This window comes from Adiantum capillus-veneris, unplaced genomic scaffold (assembly GCF_014529385.1).
Source record: "Adiantum capillus-veneris isolate H3 unplaced genomic scaffold, ASM1452938v2 Hic_scaffold_803, whole genome shotgun sequence".
In the NCBI taxonomy this organism is placed as follows: Eukaryota; Viridiplantae; Streptophyta; class Polypodiopsida; order Polypodiales; family Pteridaceae; genus Adiantum; species Adiantum capillus-veneris.
Window position 1 is genome coordinate 57,603 of NW_028221788.1, and position 11,896 is coordinate 69,498.

At 42.6% G+C, this 11,896-nt stretch overlaps 1 protein-coding gene across 3 annotated transcripts; it reads left to right on the forward strand.

Moving 5' to 3' along the window:
- Positions 1-1,668: 1,668 nt before the first annotated feature.
- Positions 1,669-6,081, forward strand: LOC147416573 (uncharacterized). Of its 3 annotated transcripts, XM_086508249.1 has the most exons (3): positions 1,702-1,837; positions 2,378-2,729; positions 2,832-6,081. In XM_086508249.1, the coding sequence occupies exons 2-3, from the start codon at positions 2,487-2,489 to the stop codon at positions 3,327-3,329; spliced, it is 741 nt and encodes a 246-aa protein (XP_086364375.1). In that variant the 5' UTR covers positions 1,702-1,837; positions 2,378-2,486; the 3' UTR covers positions 3,330-6,081. The 3 variants fall into 3 exon arrangements, with proteins under 3 accessions (XP_086364377.1, XP_086364375.1, XP_086364376.1); XM_086508251.1 differs by lacking the exon at positions 2,378-2,729 and having other exon boundaries at positions 1,669-1,837; XM_086508250.1 differs by lacking the exon at positions 1,702-1,837 and having other exon boundaries at positions 1,933-2,729.
- Positions 6,082-11,896: the final 5,815 nt, after the last annotated feature.

The following is an 11,896-nucleotide window of genomic DNA, read 5'->3' on the forward strand; positions in this document are numbered from 1 at the left end:
CTTGCATTCTATCGTTTTAGAATGTTAAAGTGAAGCTTCACCTTGCATATTTTTAGTAAATTCTATAGAGAGATACACACACACACATTGATGAATTCTTTTTATTTTACATTTCATTTCACAGCCTTACATGGCTTGACTTTTATTGCATTCTATAACTTAATTCTAGTCAATATTAGGGGCAAGTCTCTTTTATTAAGCGACGACAGTTGGCCGAGTAGGGGATACCGTCTGGGGAAAATGTTAAAAACATACGAATCTTAGTTGATACCTCTGGTAGCAAAGAGCGAGATAGTGGCGACGTGTGCGATATTTGATGCGAGACATTAGCAAGGCTAGAGGAAGCAAACTAAGAAGGTATGAGACAGAAGTGTAGCGCGCAAGGAAGGCACTCGTACATGGATTTTATATATATATATATATATATATATATATATATATATATATATATATATATATATATATATATATTAATATGTAAGAATTCTCCATGTTGGCAGCATCAGCCCGATACTGGGTTGGTTACAGTAGGAGTCTCTAATGCAATGGAGCAGCACATGTGAGTTCGAACCTTGCGCATAACTTTTTAAAGGGTTAACGGGAGGTGAGTGTTCCAGCCTTGGCATAAGGAGATGAATCTTTTCAATTAATGAATATAATATTAAGGCTGCTAGTAGTAGGTGATAGCCATTTAAAAATGCAAAGAAGCAAACAAAAAATACTAGCATTAATTTTAAATATGCAAGATTTTTGAACTATTTTCTCTCATATTTCATCAATTTTTCTTCCCTTACCATGGTTTGTAAACGGCTAGTCTTGATTTTCAAGCGACTCAAGGCTAAGCTGAGGCAATCCTTTCCTGAACAATAATTTTCAGTTAAACTCAACCTAATGATTTTATCACTTTCTTATTGTTTTGAAAAGCCACCGCGACCCTTTTACTTGTTTCACGTACAATTAGTTGTGTATAAAAGACCCTCAAAAGGATTTTCTGAGTTTTGGGTTGTATAAGAGAAACTTTTAGTGTTGTGTTGGGTTAGGGAGATTTTCATTGTTTTCAGTGCATGATGGAGGCTTACCTTTCATTTCACATCCTGACATGTCTTTACTTTTCTTGCATTCTATCGTTTTAGAATGATAAAGTGAAGCTTCACTTTACATAATTTTAGTAAATTTTACACACACACATATATGTTTTTATTTGCATTCTATTGTTTTAGAATTCTAAAGTGAAGCTTCACCTTGTAATTCTAATAAATTCTACACACACACACACACACACATTAATTAGTTCTTTTTATTTCACCTTTCATTTCACAACTTCACATGGCTTTACATTTTTTGTATTTTATAGCTTGATTCTAGTCAGTGTTAACGTTCTAGAAAGTCTCTTTCATTAAGCGACTGTTGATCAAGTTTCCTCTTCACAAAGAAGAAAATCGAAAATACTAACAAAAATTTTGAGATTTGCATAATTTTTGGACGACTTTCTCACATATTTCATCGGTTTGTCTTCTTCTCACCATGATTTGCAGCTAACTAGTTTCGATTTTCAATTGGCTCAAGGTTAAGCTGACGTAATCCTTCCCGAAACACTGATTTAATTCAACCTAACAATTTTATCATTGTTTTTGAAACCCGTCGTGATTGTTTTTTTCGGAATGTACTTCTTTCGAACAAAAACTGTGCATGTTCTGGCGGGTTCGTTTATGTGAGCGTGACCATGGGGGAGGACACTCATCAGCCTCCAGAGACGGAGGGGGAGGACGTCGATGAACTCTCTCGCCGCCATGTCCAGTTTCGCGTGGAGAATACTGTCTTATCGGACCATCTCACGGTGAGTGAAAACAACAACAACCACCCCCCCCCCCCCCCCCCCCCCCCCCACACACACACACATACACACACACACACACACACACAAAAAGAGAGAGAGAGAGAGAGCGAGCGAGAAAAGCAGAGAATACCATCAGTGAGTGTTCTATTTAAGATATCAAGAAAAATACACACGACCAAAAAACACGAAACTGAGAGTTTGTTCATTTGGAAAGTGGAGATGCACTGATGCTAAGTGAAGTACGATTGGTGCTCAGTGAATACTTCCAGGTGACATAAAGGAGGAGTGTTTACTGGAGGTTTTACAGGTACTTGGGTTTCATAGGGCAAGGGTTTCTGTTAAATTTTGGCTCCCACCCCAGCCTATTCTGGTCATGTTGATTAATCACATCTTGGTTAATCATAAGATGACTAATCATTGTGTACCAGGTTGGAATCCCTAATGCAGCAATGCTTTAAAGTAAACCTGTTGCAGTTGAAGCTCTTCTTCAAGCCTCTGAATGTTTTCACTGACTCAAAGTCATTGCATGTTTTTGCACAGGTTAGCTATATACTGTATGTACATGCACCATACTAGTGCTCAGGTAGAGCGTCGATGCTGACAAGTTTGCGATTAGTGAGTTGAAGTTTGATCCATACTTGCAGATGGCATGGGACAAGATTTTACTGTCAAGTTAGTTTTTGTGATCATCCGTCTTCCCCAGGTAGTTGGAGGCTTTCCCCTACCCATTGGCCGACCATGGCTGTGGGAGCCTGTGGCACACCAAGGCACAAAGACAACTTGGTGGTGCAATCTGTCCGACACTTGTATACCCTGGTGCTTAGTGAAATTATGTCTTTTTTTAAAGCATATCACAGAACAACGAACAATTTCAGCCTGGATGACATCTAATGTATGTTGTCTGTGAAAGCATGTGAGAAAATACAGGTTGTTACTAAATAATCTTGCAGTGCCATGTACAGAATACTCACATACGAAAATTTCCCCTTTTTAGCGGCTTATTACTCGTAAGGGAACCGACCATTTCCATCTCCAATTGGAGGCATTGGAGGAGGACATCAGACAGACGGAAGATGGGTCTGAGGCTCGAAGAACAAGCAGATCTAGTCTTAGAGTACCCCCTGAAGATGGCATTGAGAGCATTGGGAGAGATTCTAGAATGGGGAGCTTACGTCGAAGCAGCCAACGGGGGTCATTAAAGGCTCAACCAACATCACCACCTGAGCTGCTGATTCCCTTGAGTATGGAGGAGAAAAGTGAGATTGCTGAGGATGAGTGTGCAGCTGTGAAGCTTCAGATAGGACGATATCGAGATGAGAGTGAGCGTATCTTAGATGACATAAATGCAGTGATTGAGGAGACAGAGCTAAGCATTGGAGAGATCAAGAAAGAAACAAATAGCTTTCGTAGAGAGGTAATGTTCGAGGCAGAGATGCGGCATTCAAAGTTTGCCAGTACTGATAGGATTTTGAGGTATTTCATTCGCTTATAAATTCAGTTGTGGCTAACAAACAACTAAAGACAGATTCTTGGATCAGTCACGTAAGTTAAATTTAGTTGAAAAAACATTGTTAAATTTGGCAACAAGAGACCTTGTTTGGTTGAAAAATATTGCATTGGTTTTGAGTCATCTCCACTGGTCTGGGGATTTTAAAAGCAGGCTGCACTTTTTGGGGATTGGTCTTTAGCTCTGTAGTAGTTTCACAAACCAATATTGCACTTTGTAAAGGAGAAATAGGCAGCAGGACGTATCGAACAATATCCATGATTCATGGAGCAATCAAGTTAAATGTCCTTTTTCAGGAATGGAACAAAACCTTGGACTTAAAAAGCAACTTAGTGCAAGGAAGCTTATAGTTAGAGCCCTGATTATGTGATTGGGTGGAGCCAGAATAGAATTGAGTTTGACAAAGAGCTGGTTGCTGAAATTTCTGGCAGAGTTTAAAATGAGAGATTCTTCATTAACAATCTTGACAACATACAATGTTTCAAATCATCTGCAAGTCGGAGATGTCTTTTTGCTAAGAATGCTCTTTCTATCTTCACGAAAGATTAGTACGAAACATCCAGCCACCTGCTTGGAAAGAAGTACGATCACCCAGCATGGGCTTCCATGGGGCCAAGAGGGAAAAATTTATATCAAGGGAGGCAGCAGTGTAGTGGAACAAGGAGTAATTAAGTGGTGTATTAGCAATTTAGCCAGCACATAACAACAAACAGGCATGCTGTTGTAGATCTAGATTGCTTTCTGGTGACTTTGCGTGTAGGAAAGTGGGACTCATGTGCTTCACAGATGGTTGAAGAATCTCTACAAGCTGCAAGTCCCGAGCGCATGGATCCCTCCACGCTGGCATCTAGCTGATTCCTCAAAGGTTTGAGGGGCTAGTCTATGTTGCAAGGGGATGTTTTTCAATGGGCCTGTCAATGACAAACAATGATTTCTCAAATGTAAATTGTCCAGACTCCTTACACCCCACCATTCTTCATCTTTGCCTCAAATGGCGTACATCTGTATGCGTTGCTCTGGAATCGTGGTAACATACACTGTCTAGTGGTATAACTTCAAGAAGAGATTCTCCTCTTGCAGAGCCACATGAAGAGGCAAAAACTCTGCTATGTGTATTGCTTGACTGCCTTTGACTGCCTTGCAAGCAAATATTGTAGTTGCCTCAACAACCTTTTTGGAAAGTCTAGCTACCCAATCCCAATCCTACATGGGTGAATAACCATGTCAAGTGAGATTTGCCGAGGTGAACTTTTTAAAAGAGCGAATCTCTTTGTCACAAAATGATGACGTGGCATACCGAAAATAGGAACTAACAAAGAATAAGTTGTACCAACTTATGGTACCCCTCCGAAGGGGCCCAAAGGGACAAAAAGGCAAAAATTGTGCAATGCATGCTGGCGGTATGGACAGCCCGCGAATCGCGTTGACTGTTGGCGTGGCATCGTACAAATTTCTGGATTTTGCATTAGCTGCTGGGCAGCGCTAGCTTTTGGGGCAGATGCTTTTGAGACTAAAGCTTTTCATGTGATTGCTTTTGGGGCTCTACTTTGGGCATCCTTCGTACTGTTTATAAGAGCCCTTGGGGCCTCACTCTGCAGAGCATTCAATGCTTTTGGGGCTCTACTTTGCCAAGGCATGATGTAAAAGTCCTCGTGCCTGAAATACCCCTGACAATGCAAACATAGTTTGCCAATGATAGGTGTAATGGGCCATCCCGTCTGGGTGCCGATAGAACATTCTCAGCCTGTGGCCCCATTTCCTTGGGTGTAATTCCAAATCGAGCCGCCAATTCGGTCGAAGTTTGCCTTGGCTTCTCCATGCTCTGCAAAGTTCGGTACTTTCGTTTATTTGATCATAGTCAGCGGTCCCCACAAAATCTGGTACCAATCCTGCTTTTGTCTTTCCTTTTCTTCCGCGCTCGGCTGCTGCTCTGTAACTCTCGCTTATCTTCTAGTGGTCCTTTGATTCATCTTCTTTTCAAGAGTTCAGTCCAGCTCTTTGTGCGAGTATAAGTTCCGCTTTTCTGCACTTGTCTATCCTTTTAGCTTTCCTCCTGACCTGAGAGGAGAATCAATGGCCTCACGCCATCTCGAGTAAATCTCATCAATCGGGTAATCCTTCAAGTGTCTCGCACATCTCGGGTCTCTAGAGTACTTGATCAATCTTTTCACACGTGTTAACCTGCAGTTGAGGTTTGTACTTCGCTCTAGCAAATTTCTCTACCCAAATCTTCATTCTTTCCCTCAGTTTCCACACCCGATTTCAACTTTTCTTTGTCTCTCTCCCCCCCCCCCCCAAGAGGTGTTATCTTCGTTAAATTCTCCGCGAGAACCCATGTGTAATCTGGAGTTCTCTATGGCTTATGCCCTGTAAGACAGAGCGATGAAGACGGGAGCACGCCCGATGCGGGATGTAGTAAGGGTGGGAGTGGCTAATAAGTCCAAGGTCGAGACACGAAGATTCTTTCACATACAGATAAAATCTCGACTGTTCTGTCGTGTTCTCCTCAAGAATTTGTGCGCGCTGCAAAAGGGATCGGATCCTTCGTAGAAGAAGAATCTATCTAAGCTCTGATGCCACTGTAATCGGCTTGGATACTCCAAGCGAGAAATCAATAGCAACACACTAACAGAAACTTCAAAATCACTGAACTTAGAGAGAGAGAGAGAGAGAGAGAGAGAGAGAGAGAGAGAGAGAGAGAGAGAGAGAGAGAGAGAGAGAGAGAGAGAGAGAGAGAGAGAGAGAGAGAGTCGAAGTTCCGTGCCCATAAGCATCGGCCCCAAAGACTGGCGCCCCTTTCAGTATTTCTTTATTTATTGATCTCAACAAGGTATAACTCTCGAGGGACCTCTGCTCTCAAACTCTGCATCCAGATGTTCTGGAGAGTGAGGCCCCAAGGGCTCTTATAAACAATACAAGGGATGAAGGGTGTGTCGTCCTCCTAGGAATCCTTTGGTTCCACAAGAACAACGTTGCGGTCGACTCTAGGGCAAGGATGGCCATCTTGAAGAATGAGAAGGGCAAAGAGATTGTACTTGATGTAAAACAGAAAGGCGAGTCCGTCCCACTTGATGAAATCCAATTTTTTTGTTTATTCGATCTTCTTGAAAGAACTGCATGATGATCAAAGGTCAAATATGTGTGACCTCGACAAGGAACGACAAGAATTTTTGCAAGCTCAACTTGACTGTTTCCATGAAGGCTTACCAAGAGAGTTACCTCCTGCATGTCCAAAAGATCATACGATTGATTTGATTCCCGGTAGGACACCACGGAATCAGCCACCTTACCGATTTAGCCGAGCCCAAAATGAAGAAATATTGAACCAAAACAGATTCCCCATTCCGAGGATCGATGATATACTCGACAAACTTTAGGGTTCTAGAATCTACTTGCTTTAGCCGAATTAATCCAAAGAGTGGTTATCATCAGATCTGAATTGCTCCTGGAGACGTCTACAAGACAACTTTCACGATGACTTTTGGTCTGTATGATTATTTGGTGATGCCATTTGGCCTTACGAATGCTCCACCTACATTCTACCGCATGATGGATAGGATTTTTAAAGAGTACCGATCACTTGTGGGCATTTTCTTTGACGACATCATTGTCTTCTCCAAGAGTGAGGCAAAGCACATACACCATATGTTACAAGTTTCTAGACACTGCGACAACATAAACTGATTGTAAATGCGGAAAAAAAAGCAAGTTTTCCTTGCGAGACACTTTTTGGCACACGTCGTCTTAGCGGAAGGTGTAAAGATGGACCCGATCAACATTGAGACCATTTGTCATTGGTTCGATTTGAAGAATGTTCATGAAGTTCGAAGCTTTTTGGGTTTTTGCTCCTATTATCGGCGGTTCATTCGAAAATTTGCAGAGATAGCTTCACCGTTGCATGTGTTGACTCAGAAAGGGGTTCCTTTCACTCGGGGACCGTCAGAGATTGTAGCCTTTCAGATTCTCAAGGAAAAATTGACAACCGGACCAATATTGACTTTACCAAACTTGCCAAAGCCATTTGAAGTTTATTGTGATGCTTGTGGTCGCAATCTGGAGCAATCTTGATGCAAGAAGGCCATGTCATTGCTTATAAGAGTGGAATGTTTTCACGTCCTAAATTGGTTGCACAAACTTATGAGAAAGAGCTTTTGGCAGTTATCCATGCTCTTACTCAGTGGCGACACTTTCTACTCGGAGCTGATGTTCCTGTCTTCATAGACCATCAGAGTTTACGCTACTTGTGGCAGAAGCAGCTTTCGGAAAAGGAGATGAGGTGGGTTAACATCCTGTCACATTCATTTCAAGACAGTCAATGTTCAGGGATAGAAGAATTTAGTGGCAGATGTGTTGTCCAGAAAGCCCTTGGTTCTGGCTATTTCCGCGATACATCATCGAAGCTTCGAGGATATGGTAGATCAGTATCGTGATTTTGCAAATATCTTTCACCGGATACAGAGTGGAGAGACAGTTGTAGGCTATTCTATATGGGACGGCTATTTGATGCGGAAAACGATGTTGTGTGTTACACAGTCTTTGAGGGAAAAGGTCTTGACAAAGTACCATTGTCCACCTTTTTCAAGCCACCGCAGCATAGATACCACCTTGAATGTTGTTGAGCGTTATTTTTACTGGTCGAGGCTCAAAAAGGATGTCGATGAGTTTGTTCGCAGTTGTTTAGTATGCCAAAAAGTCAAGTTTGACAGGCATAAGGCACTAGGACTTGGAACGTGGTGCCCGCCTTGTGACAGTGGTATCAGAGCATGTCACAAATTGCTGATGTGTCAAGACACTGAAGAATGGAGCTGACTTGCAGATCCCGGCCGAGGGGCCTTGTAACCGGCCTGTTAACTTCAAAAAGGGCGGTAGACTTTACTTCAAACCTTGATTTAGCTTTCACCCATTATTAGTCGTCTATTCCATCTGTGCTATAATGACACAAGAGAGGGGAATGGGATACAGATGCTAGAATGCATCTGTATGCAAGTCAGACACCAGATTGGCCCCTAAATAGGCGCCCCTTTCGGTATTTCTTTATTCTTTAAAAGAGGGAATAAAAGCTGTGGTTCCTTACAAGCTGCCCCGCACAATCTGGGCTGAATTTCTTTGTCCTGGCCCGATTTCGGCAGCATAACTGTACTAGGACCCTTCACAGTCAGTATCCCCACGCATTAGATGACTTTCCCGACGCATACGAACACTTTGCAAAACCTGGCGAGAATCTGCAGCACGCTGAATTCTCTGTTTTCTGCCCTGAAAATGCGCCAGATCACCTATACAGCGGTCCCCTTGCGTCCCCGAACCTCCTGGGGGTATTAGGGTCCGTTTAGGGCCAAAACCCTAAACCTGCAAAAATACACAGCAGGCTGTAATTCCCTGTTTTGGGCTCCGTTTCGCGTGCCGGTCGCATTTGTAGCAAGACCTCGAGCTCCCGCACCTGTAGGGCTACTTGCCCTTTGAATCGGACAAGATTTCGGGCGTGAAACCTCTCCGAATTCACCTATACCTGCGGGGGATTAGCCGCTAGCTATTCCAGTACCTGTGCAAGAGGCTCTTGCCTCGGCAATCGCGGATGAACCCACACAACTGTACATTGGTCAATCTGATGAGCCCACTAGAGGGGCATAACCATAAAGAATAGGGGAGAGAGAGAGCAGTGAGAGGTGTGCAGGTCATGACATCCTGCACCTCACTGTACATAGAGGGTAAGCCAGCACTCCATTGAAGCTCTCCCACCTGTGTCAGCACTCAAAAACGAGCTCACAGCTGAAAATCATGTTTTTGCCTTCTCTTTAAGCAGTAAACTTGCCTCAGAGTGCCAAGTGTCACTCATTTGTGCATTTTCCCACTCTAGACCCTCGGGTCTAAAAATATCTCACATGCAGCCTCTGTTGACTTGGCCACAGAGTAACAAAATGATCCCCATGTCAAACTGCACGTAATGATGCGAAGACATTTTGCCGTCAAAAATAGCAGTCCCTAAAATTTAGGAGTTTCTAGTGCCATTACATTCTTCTAGGTCATCTGACCCTCTTTGTACATTGCAGCCACACCCATAACTGAAATGTAGGCTATGTAGCAAAGGATTCGGCTTTGGCTGGCCAATGACCCCACTTTGGCTAACCATAGTCCTTGTCCAACCTTAGTGCTCTTTAGCCCTCAGGCCTAGACTCTCTCTGAACAGTTCCACACTGGCTATGCAATGCAGGGCAGTTAGATTTCTAGAGGGGTGTTTCCAAAAGGTAAAAACGAAATTCCCCAAAGAAAGAGAAAATAAATAAAAATGGAATTGCCACTGGCTGGTGACATACCCCCTCTTCTTGAAATCTCAAACGTCCTCGTTTGCACCTATGTCGTACATGCTTACAGTCAACACTCGGGTGTATTCAACACCTGTCGACACATGCACGACACATACATGCTCATTGTCAACCCTGGTGTATTCAACACCTCGTCGACACATGTATTGCCTGCGTGTGAACCCTGTCCCAATGACGTAGTGGAAGCGTCACACTTTGCCATTGCTTTGAGTCCATAACTTTCCAATGACAAAATGGAAGCGTCACATTTTGTCACTGTCTTTTAGTACACGTTGGATCCAGTAACCTTTAGAGCATACCCAAACCGACAATTTAAGAATGCAGTTACACATGTACTCTTCAATAGAAATAATTGTTGTACCCTTGACAAATTGACAAGAAATACTCACTTCTATAGCACTAAACAAACTTTTGGACATTCCATAAGAGCAATTGCCAAGCTGACAATCTGTACAGCTCTAACATTCATGTAACATGCACTTCATTTGAGCTCACTGTAAGTAACATGTACATCATTTCTTTCAGAAGCCATTGTCACAGTGACAATCCATGTAGCTCTGAATCTCAAGGAGTCAAGGTAGGTTGCAAACCAAGTTTTAAGTTCCCATACTTTTAGTGACTCTGCAAGTTCACTTTTTTCCATCCACTTGACATCCAGAGGTGAATAGCTTTTGAACTTTACCAAACAGCACCTTGCAACCTTGCCTTTTCTTTTCTTTCTTTATGTGCCAAAATCTGTTCCGGGACCAAGATCTCGTCAAGTTCCTCGACTTCCGGCTGATCTTCAGCTGGCATATCTTCTGGGACATCACCCACATAGGGTTTGAGAAGACTCACGTGAAACGCATTGTGAATCTTCCAACTCTCAGGCAATTTCAGCCTTTATGCAATATCACTGATTTGCATACTGAGCATCGAAAACAATCTTTCTCTGCTCTTCATCTTGATCTTTGGAGATTAACCTGTGATCTACCCTTATGCTGTCACTTTTATTGGGCTGAGAATTCTCTTTTTGACCCAATTTTGGCAGCATAACTGTAGTAGAAACCTTCACAACCAAAAATCCGCATATCCAGGTGATTATCCACGCATAATAGAGCACTTTTGCAAATCTGTCTTGGAAATTCAGCACACTGAATTCTCTGTTTTTAGCTCCTAAAATGCTCCAGATCACTTGTATTACTGTCCTCTAGCTTCCCTGAAGCTCTTGGGACAAATTTGATTTACACGAGATTTCTCGCAAGAAATCTTGTTAAATCATCCTGTACCTGTTTTGAATTAGCCTTTGGCTAATTTGGTACCTATATGAAATCATTCCAAGTGGAAGGAGTCTGTCCTTGTAACAACAGTGTACTCCACCACTGACTTGCATTTTTTTTCCAGAAAAGTGGCAGCTTTCCTGACTTTAAATGCTCCTTCCATCAAATGCTTTGTCAAACTGTTCGAGGAAAGAGAAAACCTTTATCCTCTCATCAAAGCCATTGAATGTGTCAATGGACTCACTGATCATTTTCTTTGTATGACTTTAGCTTATCCATTGACTCCAAATTGTCAAAAGAAACAGTTTGCATAATGGGTACACCTGTGGGAGCCATCTGTACTCCTGGCTAGTAACATGTTGATGTCCAGGTGTTATATTCACTGATGGAATTGAAAAACCAGCCATACCCAAGTTGCCTTGTGACACCCCAAACTGACCTTGTGTGCCCTGAAATCTTGGGTGCAAACCAATGTTTGCATACATGGGTTGGGCACCATGCCTTGCATACCCCTAAACATTGTTCCTGGCATGCCAAAACTGCCTTGAACTTGATGTGCTATTGATTGAAGATTGTATGAACTCCATAAATCTTGGATTTTCCATCAATTGCTTGAACATGGTCACAGCAGTAACAACCTGCAAAGCTTTCTCTGCTTGGCCTGAATCTCTCGCCAATTTCATGTGCAGTTGAAATAGGCTGCGTATCCTCTGAAGAGGAACCCTCTTCCTTGTGTTGCCATCCATCCTGTATCCAAAGAAAGACTCGTGGCCTTTCTCACCTGTAAATCCAAAGAAAGACTCGTGCCTTCTCAACTGTATCCAAAGAAAGAAAGACTTTCGTAGCCTTTTTCACCTGTAAATCCACTCGATCTACTTTCAAAACTCTCTGTGTTTTCAAGGGTCATCCCAAAACTCTTGTGTGTCTTTAATCCAAACTGCCCCAAGGCTCACTTTTTGAAAGGGAAAAAGTG